The sequence below is a fragment of the Mustelus asterias genome, chromosome 14 (assembly GCF_964213995.1).
Source record: "Mustelus asterias chromosome 14, sMusAst1.hap1.1, whole genome shotgun sequence".
NCBI lineage: Eukaryota > Metazoa > Chordata > Chondrichthyes > Carcharhiniformes > Triakidae > Mustelus > Mustelus asterias.
The window spans coordinates 90,536,714-90,560,320 of NC_135814.1; the positions used below are offsets into that span (position 1 = coordinate 90,536,714).

A 23,607-nucleotide genomic window follows, 5' to 3' on the forward strand; every position below is an offset into this window, starting at 1 on the left:
ATTGTTGCAATATTTATTTAATATTTAATTGCAAATTTACCTCATCAGATAGCACATCAACTTTATCTTTAGCTCCAACAAGCTTTTTAGCAGATGTTTCCCAAGATGATACCTCTTTCACAGCGATGTGGTCTCTAATAGGACAAGAAAATGCAGGTGAATTCTTGTAGCCAAGTCAATTTTGTTATGCAAAATCCAAGAATCTCAGGCTTTTGATATTAGCATTTCAGCATTTGGTTAGCGATGATAAAACAAAAATGTACACTGCAAAATAGAGTATGGGATAATTTTTCTAAATCTGGTTCTCAGTTTTAAAACATTTGGTGAAAAAACACTGAGAAAATGAGAATGCTGGACGATATTTAACTAGGTTTTAATGTTAGATTTTTCATACGTTCAGCTCTACCTACCACTTCCATGACTTTCCATGGACTTTTTATTTTCTGTAATACCAGGAACATATTTTAATGTAATACAAAATCCTCCCTGAACCATCTTTTCCTCCTTGCGAATTCAAGTAGTAGACATGAATAAATAGTGATATAATCCACATGAAAAAATGCTGGTGTCACATTGCAGTCCTTGCCTAACATCCACCCAGAACATTTACAGGAGTGTTCATTGGGCAGTAAGGAGTTCTGATTATTCCCTTCCTAACCAAGGGGTTCTGGGGCCATCCTTACATTCTCTAGCTGAAATTACCTAATTTAGCAGTGAATTTGGAATGTTCTGCTCAAGAAGCAGCCAAATTCACTTGGCCAAAACTGAAAGGCTGTTGCTCTGGGTGTTAAATCTTCTTCAGTTATATTTATCAAGCAGCAAACATGGGAAAGAAGCAGTCTGTGATCAGAGAAGTTCCATGCCATTAAAACATCCCTGTTTAACAGCATTTTGAAAACTGGCCTCAGGGGCCACATAGAGGGACTTAAAGAGCTGCATTTCGCCCTCAAGCTGCATGTTGGACGAGCCTGCTCTAGATGATATCTACCATGTGACTATTTACATCACAGTGGGCTGTACTGTTTCCCCAGTCCCACATTAACACTTAACTGTGCCAAACACTCCTGCATTATAATCCTCAAGTCTTTATCTGACATATTTATATTACAATCTTCATTTACATTCTACCACTTCACCCCCTGAATCGCTGGCTTTATAAATTCAGATGTTCTGAAGACTTGACGATTCTTCCAGATCTCATTCTGGTCACATTTGGAGGAGTGGTAGGTTCAATTGCTTTGGGAAAGCTTTGTTGGTTTGGTGTTGAACTGGCACTTTGTCTACATTTGATTCACTTTTCTGCATTCTTTGGGAGTTGATCCTTCCTGCATCAGCAATCCATTTGCTTTCTTCAGACATAATAGGTTTGTCCAATTCCTTCCAAAGGGAGTGTTCATAGTATGAATACAGGGTTTCTTTACCTGTGAAATCCGCCATATCTTCAACTCCAGAAATATCATATCTCCATTCCATTTGAATGTTCCTCATCCATGAATTCAACCACTGGTTTGGCTTTCATGTCCACAGGGTGTTCTTTCCTGTGCCTGCACCTCACAGAGGTGTGCTGTGGTAGGCTAATGGTTGCTACTTTCCTGCTTCAGGATTACTTTGCTCCTGTGTGGTTCGACTGGAACTTGCAGTTTTGTTTTCCCGGTGTTCCCAGGTTGTGGGGCAGCAACTGTTGGCACCTGAGGTTGGAACACATCATTATGTTGCTGGTCATTCTCACATGTACCTTCCAGTTTGAAGTACAGTGGTACTTAGTTAAAAGTTCAGTTGCTCTGACCAAAGAGCATCTTCAGCTGCCTGCAAGGGGATTGGACAAACCAGCTCTGCAAAGTGTGAAGACAATCAAGAGTTGAAGTTCAGGTTGAGAGTCTCTTCACTGGTGAACATCTTGCTAACTTGCAGTACCATGTAGTTTACGTCAGAGGTTGTTTTGACGTCTTCTGCCATGTTGAGGTTATGGGCAATGCAGGCACCTCTGCTTAAGGGAGAAAAATATTGCTTTCATGTATAAAATTTCAAATATCATTTGCAGTCATACTGGAGTGGTTCAACCTCAAGTAGGATTCCTCCAGGGCCATAGAGTGGTACGTCTGTTGTTTGTATCCAACGGTCTTTCAGCCAGGGCTATTTATCTAGGAGAAGGGTAGGCGTTGAGGTAGCGGTATTGTCGTTCAACTAGAAATCCAGAGACCCAGGGTAATTCTCTGGTGACCCAAGTTCAAATCCCCCCATGATAGGTAGTGTAATTTGAATTCAATAAAAAATCTGGAACTAAAAATCTAATGGTGACTATTGTTGATAGTCATAAAAACCTATCTGGTTCACTAACGTTCTTTAGGGAAGGAAATCTACCATCCTTACCTGGTCTGACCTGTGACTCCAGACCCACAGCAATATGGTTGACTCGCAAATGGCCTAGCAAGCCACTCAGTTGTATCAAACTACTAAAACGTCTTGAAAGAATGAAACGAGATGTACCATTACGCATCAACAGAGTGAACTCAGCCCTGTCAACCTTGAAAAGTCCTCCTTAATAAAAATCAGGGACTTGTGCCAAAATTGGAAGAACCGTCTTGGACTCGTCAAACAATAGCCTGACAGTCATATACACAGAATTATAACTAACAGACAATGTCCCAAACACCACCATCACCATCCCTGGTAGGTTCTGCTTCACCAGCAAGACAAACTTGGCAGACGTGTTGACACAGTGGTATATAGTTGGGAAGGGTGATAAATCTGTACTTCCCCATGTTGTACACTACCTGGAAGAAGCGCTGAGGTTGGCAAGGGTGCAGAACGTAAGTTGGCTTACACCTCTACTGACTGAGTTGGCCAAGCCTTAAAGGATGTAGCTGCTAGATTGTATCTGTGGTGAGGGAACCAATAAGATGCAAAAACATACTTGACCTCATCCTCACCAACCTGCCTGCCATAGATGCATCAGTCCATGACGTATTAATAGGAGTAACCACTACACTGGCTTTGTGTAGCCAAAGTCCCATCTTCACAAGCTCTCTGTTGTCTTACATGGGAAAACCACTGTGCTCAATGGAATAAATTTCATAGATGCAGTAACTCAAAATTAGGTGTCCAAAGGTGCTATAGGCCATCTGCAGCAGCAGCAGAATTGCACACAACCACAATCTGTAACCTCATGGCCCGATATATTGCCCACCTGACCATTACAACCGAGTGAGGGGATCAATACTGGTTCAAAGGGTGCAGCAAGGCATGCCAGCCTCAGCACCAGGCATACCTAAAAATACGTCAACCTGAAGGAACAACAAAGGACTACTTGTATACTGAACAGGAAAAGCAGCAAGTGATAGACAGAGCTCAACAATTCCACAACCAATGGATCAGATCTAAGTTCTGAAGTCCTGCCACATCCAGCCATGAGTGGTCATGGATAATTTAAAAATTCACTGGAGTGAGAAGACTCCACAATCTCCTCTGGCCTTCCCATCCTCAATGATGGAGCTCAGCACATCAGGGTAAAAGATAAGGCTGAAGCATTTGCAACAACCAAAAGTGCTGAGTGGATAATCCATCTTGGTCTCCTCCAAAGGCCCCCAGCATCACAGATGTCAGCTTTTAGCCAATTTGATTCACTTCATGTGGTATCAAGGAACGGCTGAAGGCACTGGATACTGCAAAGGCTTTGAGTCCTGACAATATTCCAGCATTAGTACTGAAGACTTGTTATTCAGAATTTGGCTGTGCCAGAAATCATGCTGTTCTACTTTAGCTGCAACACTGGGATCTACCCGGTAATGTGGAAAATTGCCCAGGTGTGTCCTGTACACAAAACACCAGGGCAAATTCAACCCTAACAATTACCACCCCATCAGTCTACTTTCGATTAATGTCATGGAAAGGATCATCAGCAGTGCTATCAAGCAGCATTTGCTTAGCAATACCCTGGTCACTGGCATTTAGTTTGGGTTCCTCCAAGGTTACTCAACTCCTGGCCTCATTACAATCTTGGTTCAAACATGGACAAAAGAGGCAAGGTGAGACTGCCCTTGACATCAGGGCAACATTTGACTGAATGTGGCATCAAGGATCTGTGGCAAAACTGGAGTTCATGAGAATCAGGGAAACGCTCTGCTGGTTGGAGCTATACCTAGCACAAATGAAGATGGTTGCAGCAGTTGCAGGTCAATCATCTCAGTTCTAGACATCACTGCAGGAGTCCTTCAGGGCAGTGCCCTTGGCCCAACCATCTTCAGCTGCTTCATTAATGACCTTTCCTTGACTGTAAGGTCAGAAGTGAGGATGTTCATTGATGATTGCACAATATTCAGCAGCAGTCGTGGCTCCTCAGGTACTGAAGCAGTCTACGTCCCAATACAAAAAAAACTGGACAATACAAATGCTTGGGTTGACAAGTGGCAAGTAACATTCACGCCACAATATTGCCAGGGAATTACCATCTCCAGTAATAGAGAAGCTAATCATCACTCATAACATTAAACCATTGTTGAATCCCCCACTATCAACATTCTGGGGATTACCATTGACCAGAAACTCAACTGGACTACCCCTATAAATACTGTGGCTACAAGAGCAGGTCAGTGGCCAGAAATCCTGCAGAGAGCAAGTAATTCACCTCCTGACTCCCCAATGCCTGTCCATAATTTACTAGGCACAAGTCAGGAGTGTGATGGAATATTCTCCACTTGCCTGGATAAGTGTAGCTCCAACAACACAAGTTCAACACCATCCAGGACAAAGTTTTCTTGCTGTGCTTGTTGGATTTTGGTGGGCTCCCGGGGCAATTGCAGACCTAATCGCAAAGGGATCAATTTCTTAAATAATCAAATATTTGGGCCCTATAGAACTTTTTCGGAATATTTTAGGGTGATTCCAAGCTTTGGCCAATTTTCTAAAACATGGTTTTCTTTTAAAATGGAGCACATCTGCTACGTTGCATGGCACCAACTCTGAACCTGGGCTAGCCATGTAATTATGGGTGATTTTAGCATGCATATTGACTGGATCAATCAACATGGCAAGAGTAGACTTGAGGAAAGGTTCATACTGGGCATGAGGGATTGTTTCTTACAGCAACATGCCATGGAACCATTTGGTATTATGGAACGAGGAAGGATTGATAAATGGTCCCGTCGTTAAGGATCCTCTTGGAAAAAGTGATGACAGCATGCTCGTGTTTTAAATTCAGACTGAAGGAGTGAAGACAAAGTCGCATACTAGAGTATTAGTGTTGGGCAAAGGTAATCATACAGGCCTGAGGAAGGAGTTGGACTGGGCAAACATACTAAAGGGCAGAACAGTTGAAGAACAGTGGCAAATCTTTTGGGAGATACTAAACACCTTTCAATTGAAGTATATTCCTGAGAGGAAGAGGAATTGTAAAAAGGTGAAAAGTCATCCATGGCTTAACAAGAAAATCAAGGATAACAGAGGCGAAAATGAGGACATTTCATACTGTAAACATGAGTGGCATTCTGGAGGATTGGGAGAACTTTAAACATCAGCAAAGGGTTACTAAACACAAAATCAAAAGAGTTAAAATAAACTACGAAAGGAAACTAGAGCACTGATACCAAAAGTTTCTATGAATATATAAAAAGGAGAATATGGAAAAAAAATGTTGGCCCTTTAGAGGACAATAATGGTGAGGTAATAACGCGAAACTCAGAACTGGCAGAAGCAATAAAACCAGTATTTTGTCTGTTTTCACAGTGGAAGATATTTTTTCCCAAAAACTGCAGTTACGACAGAGGAACTTGGTGAAATTACAATAACTAGAGTGAAGGTATTAAATAAACCGTTGGAGTTAAAGGCAGATAAGACCCCAGGGTACTAGAGGTGGTAGCAGAAATAGTGGACACATTAGTTATAATATTCCAAAATTTCATGGATTCTGGAAAGGATCCAGTGGATTGGAAACATGCTAACCTGACACCCTTATTCAAAAAAGGGGGGAGAAGTAAAAAATGGGAAACTACAGACCAGTTAGTTTGACCTCCATGGTGGGGAAATTGCTGGAGCTAATCATCGAGGAGATAACTGAACACTTGGAAAAACAAAGGTCAATTCACCAGTGTCAGCACGGTTTTATGAAAGGCAAGTCATGCTCAACAAACTTGCTGGGATTCTTGAGGAGGCAACCAGCAAGGTGGATAATGGGGGTCCTGTGGATGTGGTATATCTCGACTTCCAGAAGGCATTTGACAAGGTGCTGCATAAAAGACTGATCCAGAAGGTTAGACCCCAGGAGGTTGGGGGTAGAGTATTGGCTTGGATAGAGGATTGGCTGACTGATAGAAGCAAAGGATCAGGATAAGTTGGTCCTTCTCTGGATGGCAAACTGTAACTAGTGAGGTGCCGCAGGGTTCAGCTCTCAGACCTCAACTATTTACAATCTATATAAATGATCTGCACGCAGGGATAGAGTGTAATATAGCAAAATTTGCAGATGATACTAAAATAGATGGGAAAGCAGGTTGTGATGAAGAGATAAAGATTTTACAGATGGATACTGACAGGCTAGAATGGGCCAGAATCTGGCAGATGGAGTTTAATGTAGATAAATGCGAGGTTATCCATTTTAGCTGGAAAAAAGGGCAGATTATTTAAATGGGAAACAGTTTCAAAGTGCATCAGTGCAGAGGGATTTCCATGTTCTTGTCCACGAATCGCAGAAAGTGGGTATGCAGGTGCAGCATATAATATGAAAGGCAAATGCAATCTTGACATTTATTGCAAAAGGACTGTATTTTAAAAGAAAGGAAGTGTTGTTACAATTGTATGAGGTTTTGGTGAGACCACACTTGGAGTACTGTGTCCAGTTTTGGTCTCCTTACTTGAGGAAGGATGTGGTGGAGGCAGTTCGGAGGAGGTTCACCAGATTGATTTCAGGCATGAAAGGGCCATCATATGAGGAGCAGTTGAATAGCTTGGGCTTGTACTCGCTGGAGTTCAGAAGAAAGGGGATATGATTGAGGTGTATATAAAATGCTAAAGCAGATTGATAAGACAGACGTTGAACAGATGTTCCCCCTTGTGGGACAGTCTACAACAAGAAGTCATAGATATAAAGTGAGAGGTAGGTTGGTTCAAAACTGAGATGAGGAGAAACTATTTCTCTTAGAGGGTTCTGAATCTGTGGAACTCATTGCCCCAGAGTGCAGTAGAGGCAAAATCAATCAACAGATTCAAGAAAGAGATAGATATATTTCTGATGAAAAATGGGATAGACAGCAATGGGGAACAGGCAGAAAAGTGAAGTTGAGACCAGGATAAGATCAGTCATGATGTTAAATGTCGGAGCGGGCTTGAACGGCTGAAATGCCTACTCTCACTCCTAATTCCTAGCCAAACAGACTGCTCTGACTGATTAATGGTCTGAAAACTTTAAAGTCTAGTTCAGCCTTAGAACTGAATTTTTGCTCATCCTTGCTAGGTCTTTTGACTCTGCAATCAACCTCCATGTGCTCTGGTGGAGTCCTTTAGCTGCACAACGGCCTTTTCTTATGCTTATCAGCCTTATGTCTCCAATGGAGCTTCCTTATAGGCGCTCTTCAGCTGTATCTTCGGTTCAGGTGTACCTCAATCAGGTCAGGATGCTGTTCATTTAGTTTTTCAGATTTTGGGGTCCTTTACCAGTTTATCTAGGGTGCTGGGTTCATTAGCTGCAACCAAAGGTCTCTCCAAGAGGTTCAGGGGCTTGTAAGATTCAACAGTAACTGTTTGTTGGTAAAGCACAGCTATATCATAGAATCTAGTGCTGAAGGAGGCCATTTGGCCCATCGAGCCTCCACTGACAACAATCCCACCCAGGTCCTATTACAGTAACGCCACATATTTACCCTGCTATTCCCCCTGACCTAAGGGGCAATTTATCATGGCCAATCCACCTAACCCACACATCTTTAGACTGTGGGGGGAAACAGAAGCACCCGGAGGAAACCCACGCAGACATGGATAGACACATGGAAATATGACATAGCCATTAGAGAAACTTGGCTACAGGAGGGGCAGGACTGGCAGCTCAATGTTCCAGGGTTCCAATGTTTCAGGTGGGATAGAGGCAGAGGGATAAAAGGTGGGGGGTGGCATTGTTGATCAGGGAAAATGTTACAGCGGTACTCGGGCAGGATAGATTAGGGAGCTTGTCTACAGAGGCCCTATGGGTGGAGCTGACAAACAGGAAAGGTATGACCACATTAACGAGGTTGTATTATAGACCACCCAATAGTCAGCGAGAATTGGAGGAGGAAATCAGCAGAGAGATAGCTGACAACTGCAAGAAACACAAAGTTGAGAGAGTAGGGGATTTTAATTTTCCACATATAGATTGGGACTCGCATACTGTTAAAGGTTTAGACGGGGTAGAGTTTGTAAAATGTGTTCAGGAGAATTTTCTACATCAGTATATAGAGGTGCCAACTAGAGAGGATGCGATATTGGATCTCCTATTGGGAAATGAGTTAGGGCAAGTGATGGATGTGAGTGTGAGCGAACACTTTGGATCCAGTGATGATAATGCCATTAGTTTCAACCTGATCATGGATAAGGATAGATCTGGTCCTCGGGTTGAAGTTCTGAACTGGAAAAGTCCAAATTTGATGAAATGAGAAGGGATCTGAGAAGTGTGGATTGGCACAGGCTGTTCTCTGCTAAGGATGTAAATGGAAAGTGGGAGGCCTTCAAAGGAGAAATTTTGAGTGTGCAGAGTTTGTATGTTCCTGTCAGGATTAAAGGCAAAGTAAATAGGAATAAGGAACCTTGGTTCTCGAGGGAGATTGTAACACTGATTAAGAGGAAGAGAGAGTTGTATGAAAAGTAGACAGCAAGGAACAGATCAGATGCTCAAGGAGTATAGAAAGTGCAAGAAGCTACTTAAGAGGGAAATCAGGAGGGCTAAAAGAAGACATGAGGTTGCTTTGGCAGACAGAGTGAAGGAAAATCCAAAGAGCTTCTATAGGTATGTTAGGAGCAAAAGGATAGTGAGGGATAAAATTGGTCCTCTTGAAGACCAGAGTGGTAGACTGTGTATGGAACCAAAAGAGATGGGGGAGATACTAAATGGTTTTTTTGCATCCGTATTTACTGAGGAAACGGGCATGGAGTCTACGGAAATAGGGCAAACAGGTAGGGAGGTCATGGAACCTTTACAGATTAAAGGGGAGGAGGTGCTCACTGTCTTGAGACAAATCAGAGTGGATAAATCCCCAGGACCAGACAGGGTATTCCCACGGACCTTGAGGGAAGCTAGTGTTGAACTTGCAGGGGCCCTGGCAGACATAATTAAAATGTCAGTATTCACGGGGGAGGTGCCGGATGATTGGAGGGTGGCTCATGTTGTTCTGTTGTTTAAAAAAGGTTCCAAAAGAAATCCGGGAAATTATAGGCCAGTAAGTTTGACGTCGGTGGTGGGCAAGTTATTGGAAGGTGTGATAAGGGATAGGATCTACAAATATTTGGATAGACAGGGACTTATTAGGGAGAGTCAACATGGCTTTGTGCGTGGTAGGTCATGTTTGACCAATCTATTAGAATTTTTCGAGGGGGTTACCAGCAAAGTGGATGAAGGGAAGGCGGTGGATGTTGTCTACCTGGATTTCAGCAAGGCCTTTGACAAGGTCCCTCATGGGAGGTTAGTTAGGAAGGTTCAGTCGCTAGGTATACATGGGGAGATAGTAAATTGGATTAGACACTGGCTCAATGGAAGAAGCCAGAGAGTGGTTGTGGAGGATTGCTTCTCTGAGTGGAGGCCTGTGACTAGTGGTGTGCCGCAGGGATCGGCGTTGGGTCCATTGTTGTTTGTCATCTATATCAATGATCTGGATGATAATGTGGTAAATTGGATCAGCAAGTTTGCTGATGATACAAAGACTGGAGGTGTAGTGGACAGTGAGGAAGGTTTTCAAAGCTTGCAGAGGGATTTGGACCAACTAGAAAAATGGGCTGAAAAATGGCAAATGGAATTTAATGCAGACAAGTGTGAGATATTGCACATTGAAAGGACAAACCAAAGTAGAACGTACAGGGTAAATGGTAGGACTCTGAAGAGTGCAGAAGAACAGAGGGATCTGGGAATACAGGTACAAAATTCCCTAAAAGTGACGTCACAGGTGGATAGGGTCGTAAAGAGTGCCTTTGGTACATTGGCCTTTATTAATCGGAGTATTGAGTATAAAAGTTGGAGTGTTATGGTAAGGCTATATAAGGCATTGGTGAGGCCAAATTTGGAGTATTGTGTACAGTTTTGGTCACCTAGTTACAGGAAGGATGTAAATAAGGTTGAAAGAGTGCAGAGAAGTTTCACAAGGTTGTTGCCGGGACTTGAGAAGCTGAGTTACAGAGAGAGATTGAATAGGTTGGGACTTTATTCCCTGAAGCGTAGAAGATTGAGGGGAGATTTGATAGAGGTGTATAAGATTTTGATGGGTATAGATAGAGTGAATGCAAGCAGGCTTTTTCCGCTGAGGCTAGGGGAGAAAAAAACCAGAGGGCATGGGTTAAGGGTGAAAGGAGAAAAGTTTAAAGGGAATATTAGGGGGGGCTTCTTCACGCAGAGAGTGGTGGGAGTGTGGAATGAGCTGCCGGATAAAGTGGTAAATGCGGGGTCACTTTTAACATTTAAGAAAAACTTGGACGGGTTCATGGATGAGAGGGGTGTGGAGGGATATGGTCCAAGTGCAGGTCAGTGGGACAAGGCAAAAAATGGTTCGGCACAGACAAGGGCCAAAAGGCCTGTTGCTGAGCTGTAATTTTCTATGGTTCTATGGGGAGAATGTGCAAACTCCACACAGAGTTCCACAGATTCAGAATCCTCTCAGAGAAATAGTTTCTCCTCATCTCAGTTTTGAACCTACCTCCTCTCACTCTATATCTATGACTTTGTGTTGTAGACTATCCCACAAGGGGGAACATCTGTTCAAGCTGGGAATTGAACCTGGGTCCCTGGTGCTGAGAGGCAGCAGTGCTAACCACTGTGCTACCCACACATACATGTTGTTATGTACAGAAGAGAGATAGGCAAACTGTGCTCAGTTCTTCTCACTGCGTCCGTAAGCAGAAGGCATTTAGAATTATTTTTAAAGTATGCCATGGCATCTTTTTCCAAGCCTTCAGTGCGCACAATGCAGTTTATTAATAACTTGCAGCAAACCTGCATTTAGCATTAATGCAGGTTGTTTATTCCACATTCAAATCCCTGGGAAGGAGTGTTCAGACACAAACACACACGCACAGAAACACACACCAGTTTCAAGGGGCAGGCTATTGTTTCGCTTAATTGGATGTTAAACAGCAGACTGCCTGTGAGGTGAAGGATGTTGGGTAAAAATTGTCCAAAAGGTCAGAGGTTTGAATCATGTGGCATGGCCCATTAATGGTTAATCACAGCTGAACCATCAGTTTCTGGTCAGAACTCCACGTTCCTCCTCTGGTATAATGAGTTTAGATTTCTCACTTATGTGATAGTTCAGATTGTTTGCACTTCCTCTGCTTTCATAGATTACAAGGGATCTGTGCAATTAGATGAAATTCCAAAGGTGAAGAGAGGAAGCATTTTGTTGGTAGCTCCCAGAACAAAACAGCAAGTCCTGCGGTCATGTTAAGACCATAAGACATAGGAGCGGAAGTAAGGCCATTCGGCCCATCGAGTCCACTCCACCATTCAATCATGGTTGATTTCAACTCCATTTACCCGCTCTCTCCCCATAGCCCTTAATTCCTCGAGAAATCAAGAATTTATCAATTTCTGTCTTGAAGACGCTCAACGTCTCGGCCTCCACAGCCCTCTGTGGCAATGAATTCCACAGACCTACCACTCTCTGGCTGAAGAAATTTCTCCTCATCTCTGTTCTAAAGTGACTCCCTTTTATTCTAAGGCTGTGCCCCTGCGTCCTAGTCTCCCCTGCTAATGGAAACAACTTCCCTACGTCCATCCTATCTAAGCCGTTCATTATCTTGTAAGTTTCTATTAGATCTCCCCTCAACCTCCTAAACTCCAATGAATATAATCCCACAATCCTCAGACGTTCATCGTATGTCAGGCCTACCATTCCTGGGATCATCCGTGTGAATCTCCGCTGGACCCGCTCCAGTGCCAGTATGTCCTTCCTGAGGTGTGGGGCCCAAAATTGCTCACAGTACTCCAAATGGGGCCTAACCAGTGCTTTATAAAGCCTCAGAAGTACATCCCTGCTTTTGTATTCCAAGCCTCTTGAGATAAATGACAACATTACATTTGCTTTCTTAATTACGGACTCAACCTGCAAGTTTGCCTTTAGAGAATCCTGGACTAGGACTCCCAAGTCCCTTTGCACTTTAGCATTATGAATTTTGTCACCGTTTAGAAAATAGTCCATGCCTCTATTCTTTTTTCCAAAGTGCAAGACGTCGCACTTGCCCACGTTGAATTTCATCAGCCACTTCTTGGACCACTCTCCTAAACTGTCTAAATCTTTCTGCAGCCTCCCCACCTCCTCAATACTACCTGCCCCTCCACCTATCTTTGTATCATCGGCAAACTTGGCCAGAATGCCCCCAGTCCCGTCATCTAGGTCGTTAATATATAAAGAGAACAGCTGTGGCCCCAACACTGAACCCTGCGGGACACCACTTGTCACCACCGGTTGCCATTCTGAGAAAGAACCTTTTATCCCAACTCTCTGCCTTCTGTCTGACAGCCAATCGTCAATCCATGTTAGTACCTTGCCTCGAATACCATGGGCCCTTATTTTACTCAGCAGTCTCCCGTGAGGCACCTTGTCAAAGGCCTTTTGGAAGTCAAGATAGATAATATCCATTGGCTCTCCTTGGTCTAACCTATTTGTTATCTCTTCAAAGAACTCTAACAGGTTTGTCAGGCACGACCTCCCCTTACTAAATCCATGCTGACTTGTCCTAATCCGACCCTGCACTTCCAAGAATTTAGAAATCTCATCCTTAACGATGGATTCTAGAATTTTGCCCACAACTGAGGTTAGGCTAATTGGCCTATCATTTTCCATCTTTTTTCTTGTTCCCTTCTTGAACAGTGGGGTTACAACAGCGATTTTCCAATCCTCTGGGACTTTCCCTGACTCCAGTGACTTTTGAAAGATCATAACTAACGCCTCCACTATTTCTTCAGCTATCTCCTTTAGAACTCTAGGATGTAGCCCATCTGGGCCCGGAGATTTATCAATTTTCAGACCTTTTCGTTTCTCTAGCACTTTCTCCTTTGTGATGGCAACCATATTCAACTCTGCCCCCTGACTTTCCTGAATTGTTGGGATATTACTCATGTCTTCTACTGTGAAGACTGACGCAAAGTACTTATTAAGTTCCTCAGCTATTTCCTTGTCTCCCATCACTAGATTACCAGCGTCATTTTGGAGCGGCCCAATGTCTACTTTTGCCTCCCGTTTGTTTTTAATGTATTTAAAGAAACTTTTACTATCATTCCTAATGTTACTGGCTAGCCTACCTTCATATTTGATCCTCTCCTTCCTTATTTCTCTCTTTGTTATCCTCTGTTTGTTTTTATAGCCTTCCCAATCTTCTGACTTCCCACTACTCTTTGCCACATTATAGGCTCTCTCTTTTGCCTTGATGCATTCCCTGACTTCCTTTGTCAGCCATGGCTGCCTAATCCCCCCTCTGATAACCTTTCTTTTGTTTGGGATGAACCTCTGCACTGTGTCCTCAATTACTCCCAGAAACTCCTGCCATTGCTGTTCTACTGTCTTTCCCACTAGGCTCTGCTTCCAGTCGATTTTTGTCAGTTCCTCCCTCATGCGCCTGTAATTACCTTTATTTAACTGTAGAACCTTCACATCTGATTCTGCCTTCCTTCTTTCTACTGTTACTTGTAGCAACCACCCTTTTGGCTCAGCAGGAAAGTCAATTTTTTAAACATGGCAAAATACTAAAGTTTTAGATTTCTTTTCATGTTATATGGACCCAACAATAAGTAGAGCTCTGGCTCAGAGTTAATCCCATGCTTACTTTTTCACAAGTCGCTAGATCATGTCCTAACCTATCTGCACTGTATGCAGGTCTCCTGTCATGCGACTCTTTGCATCAAACTGTGGGCAGTACTGTTCTCCAGTTCCACATTAACCCTCACTATGTCAAACATCCTTATGCTACAACATCCACTCAAGAAAGGCAGAGTCTTAGACACCAGAAGAGCACAGAAGAGAGATGAGGGGCAGGAAGACAACATAGGATATATTCTGAGCAGTGATTGTACAACTGAAGGTGGGAGATTTTTGGACAGGTCAGAGATCCAATGGCACAGGAAACTATGATTCTCCGAGCAGGTGCTCACACAGAGATTTGAACACTCAACACAGATGACCTCACAATTTGTAGCATTAGTCATCATGCCCTGCCAGTAATTGTCAGGTCACTGCAGCCTTGAACTTCTTCATCTCTGGCTCTTTTTAAGGATCATCTGCAAAGCTTACTGCAACTCATAGGTTACTGATGCTCTATTTATAGGACCTATGCAGTGCCTTCAATTCAATATATATAGGGCCTTGCAAGCACATTGGACAGTGGCTTTTTCCTCCATTATTGGATTCCCCCAGATGCAAGATGCCATCATTGCTGAATCTCATTGGGTGTCTTGACGATCACATGGGTGCAATTGAAAGGCTTCTACTCCCTGAACATTCAACTGATCTGCGACCACAGCAAGAGTTTCCAACACATGCGCTTACTTTTCTGGGATCTGTCAATTCTCCTTGAACAGACGATTGGGCTTCTGAAGACATAGATCTGATGCTTAGATTAAGGTTAGGTGGTACCCAACAATACACCCATAAGGGGGGTCCCACTCGCTGTTATTGTCTTCTATACGCTCCAGAAAAGTGGACCCTGAAGCTCAAAGTTTCAATATTTGCATGGAATTCAAAAAATACAAAATGCAGTTATCGATTAAACAAACACCAGTGATCTATCAGTGCTCTGTCTGCCACATTGGCCTCCACTCTCCACCACTTCTACACTGTTCTTCTTGTGGTCTCAGCCAGGATTTTGCCAGTAGCCACAGAGACCCAATGTTGAGACTAAAAGCAGGTAGAATGGCTGCACGGATGGTCCAATCAGTTAAGTGACATGGGCAAGTTTGTTTCTACCCTGGCAATGTGGACATCATCTCTAAAAGGCATTTGTACATGCACCAGCCTCGGAAGGAACAACATAGGAGTACTAGCAACTGCACCAATTGTAGAAATGGTCAAAGGCAGATCAAGAGTTGCTCCATGATTCACTGTTGCCTCTATGGAGGTGCTCCTCTGGGCTGCAAGGGCGTCTTGCACCCAGAAGACAGGAGGTGGTGGTTGGTTTGCAAAACCAAATAAAGCATGGTAGCAGATATTAGAGGTTAGCAGCAGTGGGGTGGAGTCCCTAGTTACATGACCTGATGGATTCTGGCAAGTGAGTGCTGCATATAACATTAATCTTACTGGCTCACGTAAGATGGGACAAGGGGTTGCCCATCCTGTCAGTTTAAAATGCCCAAGCATCTGCCTTGATTGTTAGAATGCACGTTCGTGTCTCTGTGCAAGAAACCGGTCCGGCAGAGGCGATTTCTGCACAGTTTTGACTACATGCAGGAGGTACACCTGTGATTTGATTTATTGTCACATGTATTAGTATAGTGAGAAGTATTGTTTCTTGCACGCTATACAGACAAAACATACCGCTCATAAAGGAGGAAAGGAGAGTGCAGAATGTAATGTTACAGTCATAGCTAGGGAGTAGAGAAAGATCAACTTAATTCAAGGTAAGTCTGACAGAAGCTGTTCTTGAATTGGTTGGTACATGATCTCAGACTTTTGTATCTTTTTCCCGAAGGAAGAAGGTGGAAGAGAGAATGTCTGGGGTGCATGGGGTCCTTAATTATGCTGGCTGCTTTGTCTACACTTCCCGCTGCCTCGGCAGAGTCAATGGATGGGAGACTGGTTTGCGTGATGGATTGGGCTATATTAACAACCCTTTGTAGTTCCTTGCGGTCTTGGGTAGAGCAGGAGCCATACCAAGCTGTGATACAACCAGAAAAACTGGCACCATGTAGGACAGTTAGCCCAGCCCAGCAACCTCTGGCATAAAGAACTGTGACTTTACCAGCCCATTGCAGCTCATCGCTATATCAAGATGGTGGCCGAGGGGTTATCAATATGTGTGCTTGCATGCTGATCCAGACAGTCATCCCAATGGGCTGGTAAAGTCCTGACTCTGGGATGAGATGGGTGCAGCCTATTCTCTGATACATGAGGTAGTTGGCCTCATCATGGAGGTGCCAGAGGGGGAATTTCCAGAGGTTGCTGCACCGGAATCAATGCCGGACAGCCTCCCTCCATGGACCCAGCTGCTTAGAGGGTCACTTAGTCAAATGGATTGGGAATTATGGCATGATTATGGCACCTTGAGAAGTGGCAACTTAAGCCTCCTTGGTGACTGTCCCAATCCTTGGATACTGTGACAAATGGCTGGAGGGAAGCAGCAGTTGGGGTACAATTGGTATCCATTCTAAACTCCTCACTGGCCAGCCAAAGGTACAGAATGTGGGGCATACATCTATTCCATATGACTTTCCATGAGGCTGGCCACATTCTTAATGGAAGAGATCATGCAATCCTGAGTTATGATGGCACACGAGATGAATGAGCCATTCTCATGACTCTGCCCATGAATCTTCAATGGCTCAGAGGATTCTGAGGTGTGGGAATATATCTGCTACTACTGGTCAAGTTGAGCCCTTTTTCTTGTGCCTCCTTAGACCCTGCATCTATGCCCACCTGAGCTGTACTTTAAGTCTATTTATTTTACCTGATCCTCTTGTAACCTTTAACTAATGAAATCATGTCAATACGTTTTGAATATTTCAGCTGATTTAGCATAGTCATTTTTTGGTAGCGCTTCATTTATGGGACTGGCCAAGGCTCCACATTCAATTCCCTTTATGTTCCAACTTTGAGAAAATGGTCAAGCTTCCACGAGCCTCTCATATTAGTCTTTGCACCTGTGAACAAGTTTTTAATGATTTGTGTATTTGGAAACACAAATCACTTTACTCCTTACACAAATGTTTAAATCTCACCATTAAAGTATTCTGATTTGCTTTTCTTTGATTCACACATTCCAAAGATGTGCAGGTAAGATTGACCTGTAGTGTCAGGGGATTAGCAAGGTAATTACGTGGGATTATGAGGATAGGGCCTGGTGGGATTATTGTTGGTGCAGGCTCGATGGGCTGAATGGCCTCCTACTGCACTTTAGGTATTCTATGATACAAAGTGGGGAAACTTGCACTTCATTGCACTGAACTCTTATCTGCCACAACGTTATCCACTCACTCAATGGCCTGAATATTTTGTCCATTAGGCGTGCATACTTGGCGGGGCTGGAAGCAGCATTTAATGTGCTTCGGGTCGTGAACAGACCCAGAATGCGATTTCATGTAGCAGCCTAACTAATAGGTAAGCAGCATGAAACACGCGCAAGGAAAGGCTCAGTGTTGCCAGGGAAGGTGGGCACCGAGAAGTGGGAGGGTGAGGGCTAACGTGCTCTCTCAGTGTACAGCTGCGGAGTTGTCTCAGGGAGCTGCACACCTGTAAAAAAAAAATTGCAATGGAAAAACTGAGTGTCTCGGCAGCACATTCAAACACACACATCAGTCCCCAGACACCTTTTTAAATTTTAGTTCATCCCACCCTGGATTGGGGTTGAAGCTAAAACCTAAAGGTCACCTGGCTAATCAGCCCACTTGCCAACCGTAAAAGCATTTGGGCCAGGTAAAATTACATTTAATTGGCCCCTTAATGGGCTAAATTGCCTATTAGCTCGCTGGTGGGTGCGCTTCCAACTTTCATGCGCACCTGCCGACCAAAATACTGCACGAGTGCGTGATGACGTTGGGACACAGACCCAACGTCTTCTCTCTCAACTTCGTGGTTTCCTCAAAAAAACCGACATTCACAAATTTCACCCTTCACATACTCATGCTGACTCTCTTTGACCAGCTGATTCCTGTCCAAGTACCCTCTCATTTAGACTTTGATAATAAGTGCCAGTAATTACACTTTAACCAATGTTAAACTGGCAGGTCTGTAGTCTCTTGGTTTCTCCATCTCTTCTGTCTTAAATCATAGAATAGAATCATCATTCTATTCAACAATAGAAGGACATTCATAATTTCCCAATTCAAAGATATAACTCCCAAATCTAGACAGCTTTGGAAAATTATGACAAATGCATCTGGAATTTCACAACCCTCAGGGGAAACTATCAGGTTCTGGACATTTGTTTATCTTAAGCGGCCTTATTTTCTCCATTGCATTTTTTATTTTCATTTGTATTAAGCTCTTTCCTTAACATTTAGGCTCCCCTGTATTTTTGTCCTTGCCCTCTTCCTGTATTGTGAAACTGGATACTGCCTTTTCCTCATTATCCATTATAGTCTAATTTGTATTTTTCTTCAATAGCCCTACACTTTCTCTCACTGCTTTCTCTCCCATATGGGAAAAGCAACTTGTCTACCAAAATGTCCCAAATATATTTATAGTAACCATCCATATCAACTCAGAAGATCCCAGGTTTAACTCCAGATCTGTACTGAATTAGTGGACTGCCAATGAGGATAGCAATGCAGACAAATGTCCTCAACATTTATTGATCATGGTTTAGCAACTCATACTACGTGAATGGAATCTGGCTTGGGTTTAGAATTGTCTTCCAATTCTCAATATCTAATATGGTACAAAAAAAATGACTGCTTGGACAGGGTGCCAGAGGACAGCAAGTGCTTCTGGATTATGCATCACTGAGTCAGTGTCTGCTGGAGAAAATGGAAGTAAATGAGTAAAGAATAAAATTATAATGGTTAAAATTCAGCTAAAGGTGGCTGATATATTGAAAAACTAGCCAAAACGCAAGTACATTTTCAGTATTTTTTTACCTATAACTTGAATTGTTTTGATATTGAGACAGTGGCTGTTGTTCTCCCAACTGAAATAAGAAAAAATAAAATGTTACAGCTGCTATCCAAAACAATACAAAGAGTTAACATTTTCCACCTAAAATTCAGCATGTTACTGATGCTTCTATTCCAGCTTTGTTCACATTTCTCACCTCAATTAAAAGGTTGATGCTCCCTTACTTCACCAAGATATATGCATTTAAGTTATCTGAACTTAAGTGAAATGCATTCTGAGAGGAAAGGGTTTGCACTCGCCATCAAGCAAACAGAAATTTTACGTGTAAATATTGATCTGAAGATTTTAAAAATTGATTGCGGTTTTCAGTCATGTTAGACATCTGGTTAATCCAAAAATGTCAGAGTTACTTAGATCATTTACACATTGTCCTGGCTAAATATACAATCAATTACTGATTCTTACCATAGCAGGAACAAATACAGTACATGAGAGTCCTTTTAACTCAACAGACAAAAAAGGGAGACTGTCCAAAGACAATCCTTCCAAGACTTTTTGCCTTGTATTCTGATAGTTAGTTTTAAGTTCTTGCAAAGCAGATGACACAGCTGTGCCATAGTCGGTACCAACTTCCAAAAATGGCAACCTGTTCAAAAGAAAGATACATTAAATCTTAGCCAAGAGGATGATCACAAAAAGAAAGAAAAATAATTGAATGCTGATAACCTGAAGTACAACAGGAAAGACTAGAAACGCAAAGCAATTTAGTTAACACCCAAATGAGGCAAAAAATTATTTTGGACAAAATCCTTCCTCAAGTTCTTGGTGAAAGAATCTTGTCAGCATTCTACTAGAGACTAGCTGAGCAATTAATGAGATGTCCTGCTCAGAACCAATGTTCTTTAATGTATACATCTGCCTTGATCAACTGGTTGAACATTATTAGCTCAATTAATCAGCCAACAGTCAATCAATTCTTCCTCCCAAAACAGTGAAGAAACAAGGTTATACAAATATGATTGCTGTAATATTGTAATCTTATTTGGCAAGTTTGTGATTATTTTAAGACTGGTGGATCGCAGATGATTGAAGGAATAATACAAGAGGAGGTATCAGGTGTTACAGATAAGCCAATGAGTCAACAAGCTAAAAACGTGGAGTCTGGATTTTACCTATGCAGCAGTTTTACAGAATTAGAGATGTACATAAGAACATGAGAAATAAGAATAGGATATTTTGTCCCTTGCATCTGCCATTCTCTAAGATCATGGCTGATCTTCTACCTCGGCTACATCATATAATTATAGTCAGTTGTTGTCTGTCCGGACTGTTTTGATTAGTCAGTTTAAGGGGTGCATCTGTTGGTGGGTTTAATTTCTGGTCAGATAGGAATGGCATGGGAGGGATGGATAAGGCAATGGGATTGGTTAAGTATGGCAAAATGAAAGGACATTTGCTACAACTTATTTGAAAACTATTCTGTGCTAAAAATGAAGATTCACTCAGCTTGAATGAAAAAGATTCAGAAAGATGTTAGGTGAACACCAGTGTTGACTCTACAGATGACATTGATAACTGTCTATAGCTTCCAGAATTTCTACACAACATAACTTGATGGGCATGACAGTGCAGAGACATATAAAGGATGGAGCAGTAAAGGTGTTGCTATGAAAGTGGAATCCTAAACAAGGACTTTGTCACTGAGGAAGGTTGGCAGTTGTAAAGATGTTTTCTTCGATATTAGATACCAAAATTATAACAGGCAGATTTTAAGGGAATGGTGTGTTTATTTCTCAAATAATATTGAACCCATCAGAAGTAAAACTGCATTAACTCAGTGAAAACAGTTTCCAATTAAACTTCTCATATCTATTTAATGTTTTGTATTTCATACTGACAAAGCCAGATTCTTGACAAAATCTCTACTTTTACTCCGAGGCCTATTTTTACACATGGACAGCTTTATGCAATCTTTTCCGAGAGTGAGACTTTCTGATTCTGTTTAGTCCTTGGTGAAAGAATGACTGGAAATCATGCATTTAAAGAAGAACTGTTGCAATAAAGAAACCTGTTATAACTCAAGAAGCCCAACTGGAAAGGAATGGTATTTATTGTTAAACACAAAATAAAGCCATCTGTTACCAAGGGAACTTGTATTCAACGAGCCTCACAGGGAGATCAATTAGAGATGCACCATGGAAGTCATGGGGATTATCGCAAAACCAAATCTGACTGCAAATATTTTATGGGTTTCCAAGTTACCTGCAGATCCTCCAAGTATCCAAAAATCTGTTCAACTCTTCCTTGAATACACTGAGCAAACAAATATCCACAGCTCCATGGGTATAGAATTTTAAAGGTCCACAACTCTTTGAATGAAGTTTCCCTCATCTCAGTAGCTAATTCCTTCTTCTAAGACCGTGAACTCTAGTTCTAAACTCCACAGCCAGTGGAAACATCCTCCCACCATCTACCTTGTCAAGTTCATCACAAGCTTCATGGACAGAATTTTATCAACCCCTGCCGCTGGGTTTGCAGGTGGACAAGGATCTTTAGAATTCCTTCAGGCCACCCTCCCACCCACTCACTATCTGTATGCAATTTTACATGGGATGAGGAAGGACTAGGGTGGCTTATCTTCCCCTGTCCCAAGTGGACAACTATTGGGCAAATTATCGCTACCTGCCCGGTCTCAATTTTGAAACCAAGCAGGAAGAATTCAGCGACAGGGTCAAGTCCTGTAGGTTACCCTATTTGGGTCTCAGGCGGGAAAGGGTGGGAGGCCTCCCTCAAGGTCCCCCTTCCACATTGCATTGGGCGGAAGTTCTGTCTCTAGCCAACTAATGGTTCTTGGAGTGGAAGAGCATTAATTGGGCTGTTACAATTGGTGGAGACGCATGCCCTCCAATTCCATGCAGCAGAGCAAGAAACCCCACCATCCAGAAAATTCTGTCTTACATGCTTCAATTAAATCACTTTTCATTCTTATAGTCAGAGCTTTACAGCATGGAAACAGGCCCTTTGGCCCAACTTGTCCATGCCATCCTTTTTTTAAAAAAACCCCTAAGCTAGTCCCAATTGCCCGCATTTGGCCCATAACCCTCTATACCCATCTTACCTATGTGACTGTCTAAATGCTTTTTAAAAGACAAAATTGTACCCGCCTCTACCACCCTGGCAGCTTGTTCCAGACACTCACCACCCTCTGAAAAAATTGCCCCTCTGGACACTTTTGTATCTCTCCCCTTAAACCTATGCCCTCTAGTTTTAGACTCCCCTACCTTTGGGAAAAGATATCGACCATCTAGCTGATCTATGCGCCTCATTATTTTATAGACCTCTATAAGATCACCCCTCAACCTTGCACGCTCCAGAGTAAAAATTCCCAGTCTATCCAGCCTCTCCTTGTAACTCAAACCATCAAGGCCCAGTAGCATCCTAGTAAATCTTTTCTGCATTCTTTCTAGTTTAATAACATCCTTTCTATAATAGGGTGACCAGAACTGAACACAGTATTCCAAGTGTAGCCTTACCAATGTCTTGTACAACTTCAACAAGATGTCCCAACTCCTGTATTCCGACCAATGAAACCAAGCATGCTGAATGCCTTCTTCACCATTCTGTCCACCTGTGACTCAATTTTCAAGGAGCTATGAACCTGTACCCCTAGATCTCTTTGCTCTGTAACTCTCCCCAACACCCTATTAACTGAGTAAGTCCTGCCCTGGTTCAATCTGCCAAAATGCATCACCTCGCATTTATCCAAATTAAACTCAGCCCACTGGCCCAATTGATCATTACAATCCGAGATAACCTTCTTCACTTTGCACTATGCCACCAATCTTGGTGTCATCTGCAAACTTACTAACCATGCCCCCTATATTCTCATCCAAATCATTAATATAAATGACAAATAACAGTGGACCCGGCACTGATCCGAGGCACACCGCTGGTCACAGGCCTCCAGTTTGAAAAACAACCATCTACAACTACCCACTAGCTTCTGTCATCAAGCCAATTTTGTATCCATTTAGCTACATCACCCTGAATCCCGTGAGATTTAACCTTATGCAACAACCTACCATGTGGTACCTTGTCAAGGGGCTTGCTAAAGTCCACGTAGACATCAACTGCACTGCCCTCATCTACCTTCTTGGTTACCCCTTCAAAAAACTCAATTAAATTTGAGAGACATGATTTTTCCACTCACAAAGCCATGCTGACTGTCCCTAATCAGTCCTTGCGTCTCTAAATGCCTATAGATCCTGTCTCTCAAAATACCTTCCAACAACTTACCCACCACAGATGTGAGGCTCACTGGCCTGTAGTTCCCAGGCTTTTCCCTGCAGCCCTTTTTAAACAAAGGCACATTTGCCACCCTCCAATCTTCAGGCACCTCACCTGTGACTATCGATGATTCAAATTTTTCTGCTAGGGGACCCACAATTTGCTCCCTAGCCTCCCACAATGTCCTGGGATACACTTAATCAGATCCTAGGGATTTATCTACCTTGATGCGCTTTAAGACTTCCAGCACCTCCTTCTCTGTAATATGTGCACTCCTCAAGACATCACTATTTATTTCCCCAAGTTCTCTAACATCCATGCTTTTCTCAACAGTAAATACTGAGAAATATTCATTTAGGATCTCACCCATCTCTTGTGGATCTGCACATAGATGACC

General features: G+C 42.7%; 1 protein-coding gene across 1 annotated transcript in view; it reads right to left on the minus strand.

The window, feature by feature from the left end:
* rbm44 (RNA binding motif protein 44) overlaps positions 1 to 23,607 on the minus strand; it is a 98,033-nt gene that overhangs the window by 36,572 nt on the left and 37,854 nt on the right. Inside the window, exons 5-6 of the mRNA XM_078227728.1 lie at positions 19,483 to 19,569; positions 41 to 134 (exon numbers count right to left, since the gene is read on the minus strand). Coding sequence (XP_078083854.1) covers positions 41 to 134; positions 19,483 to 19,569 — 181 coding nt within the window. The remainder of the gene's footprint in view (positions 1 to 40; positions 135 to 19,482; positions 19,570 to 23,607) is intronic.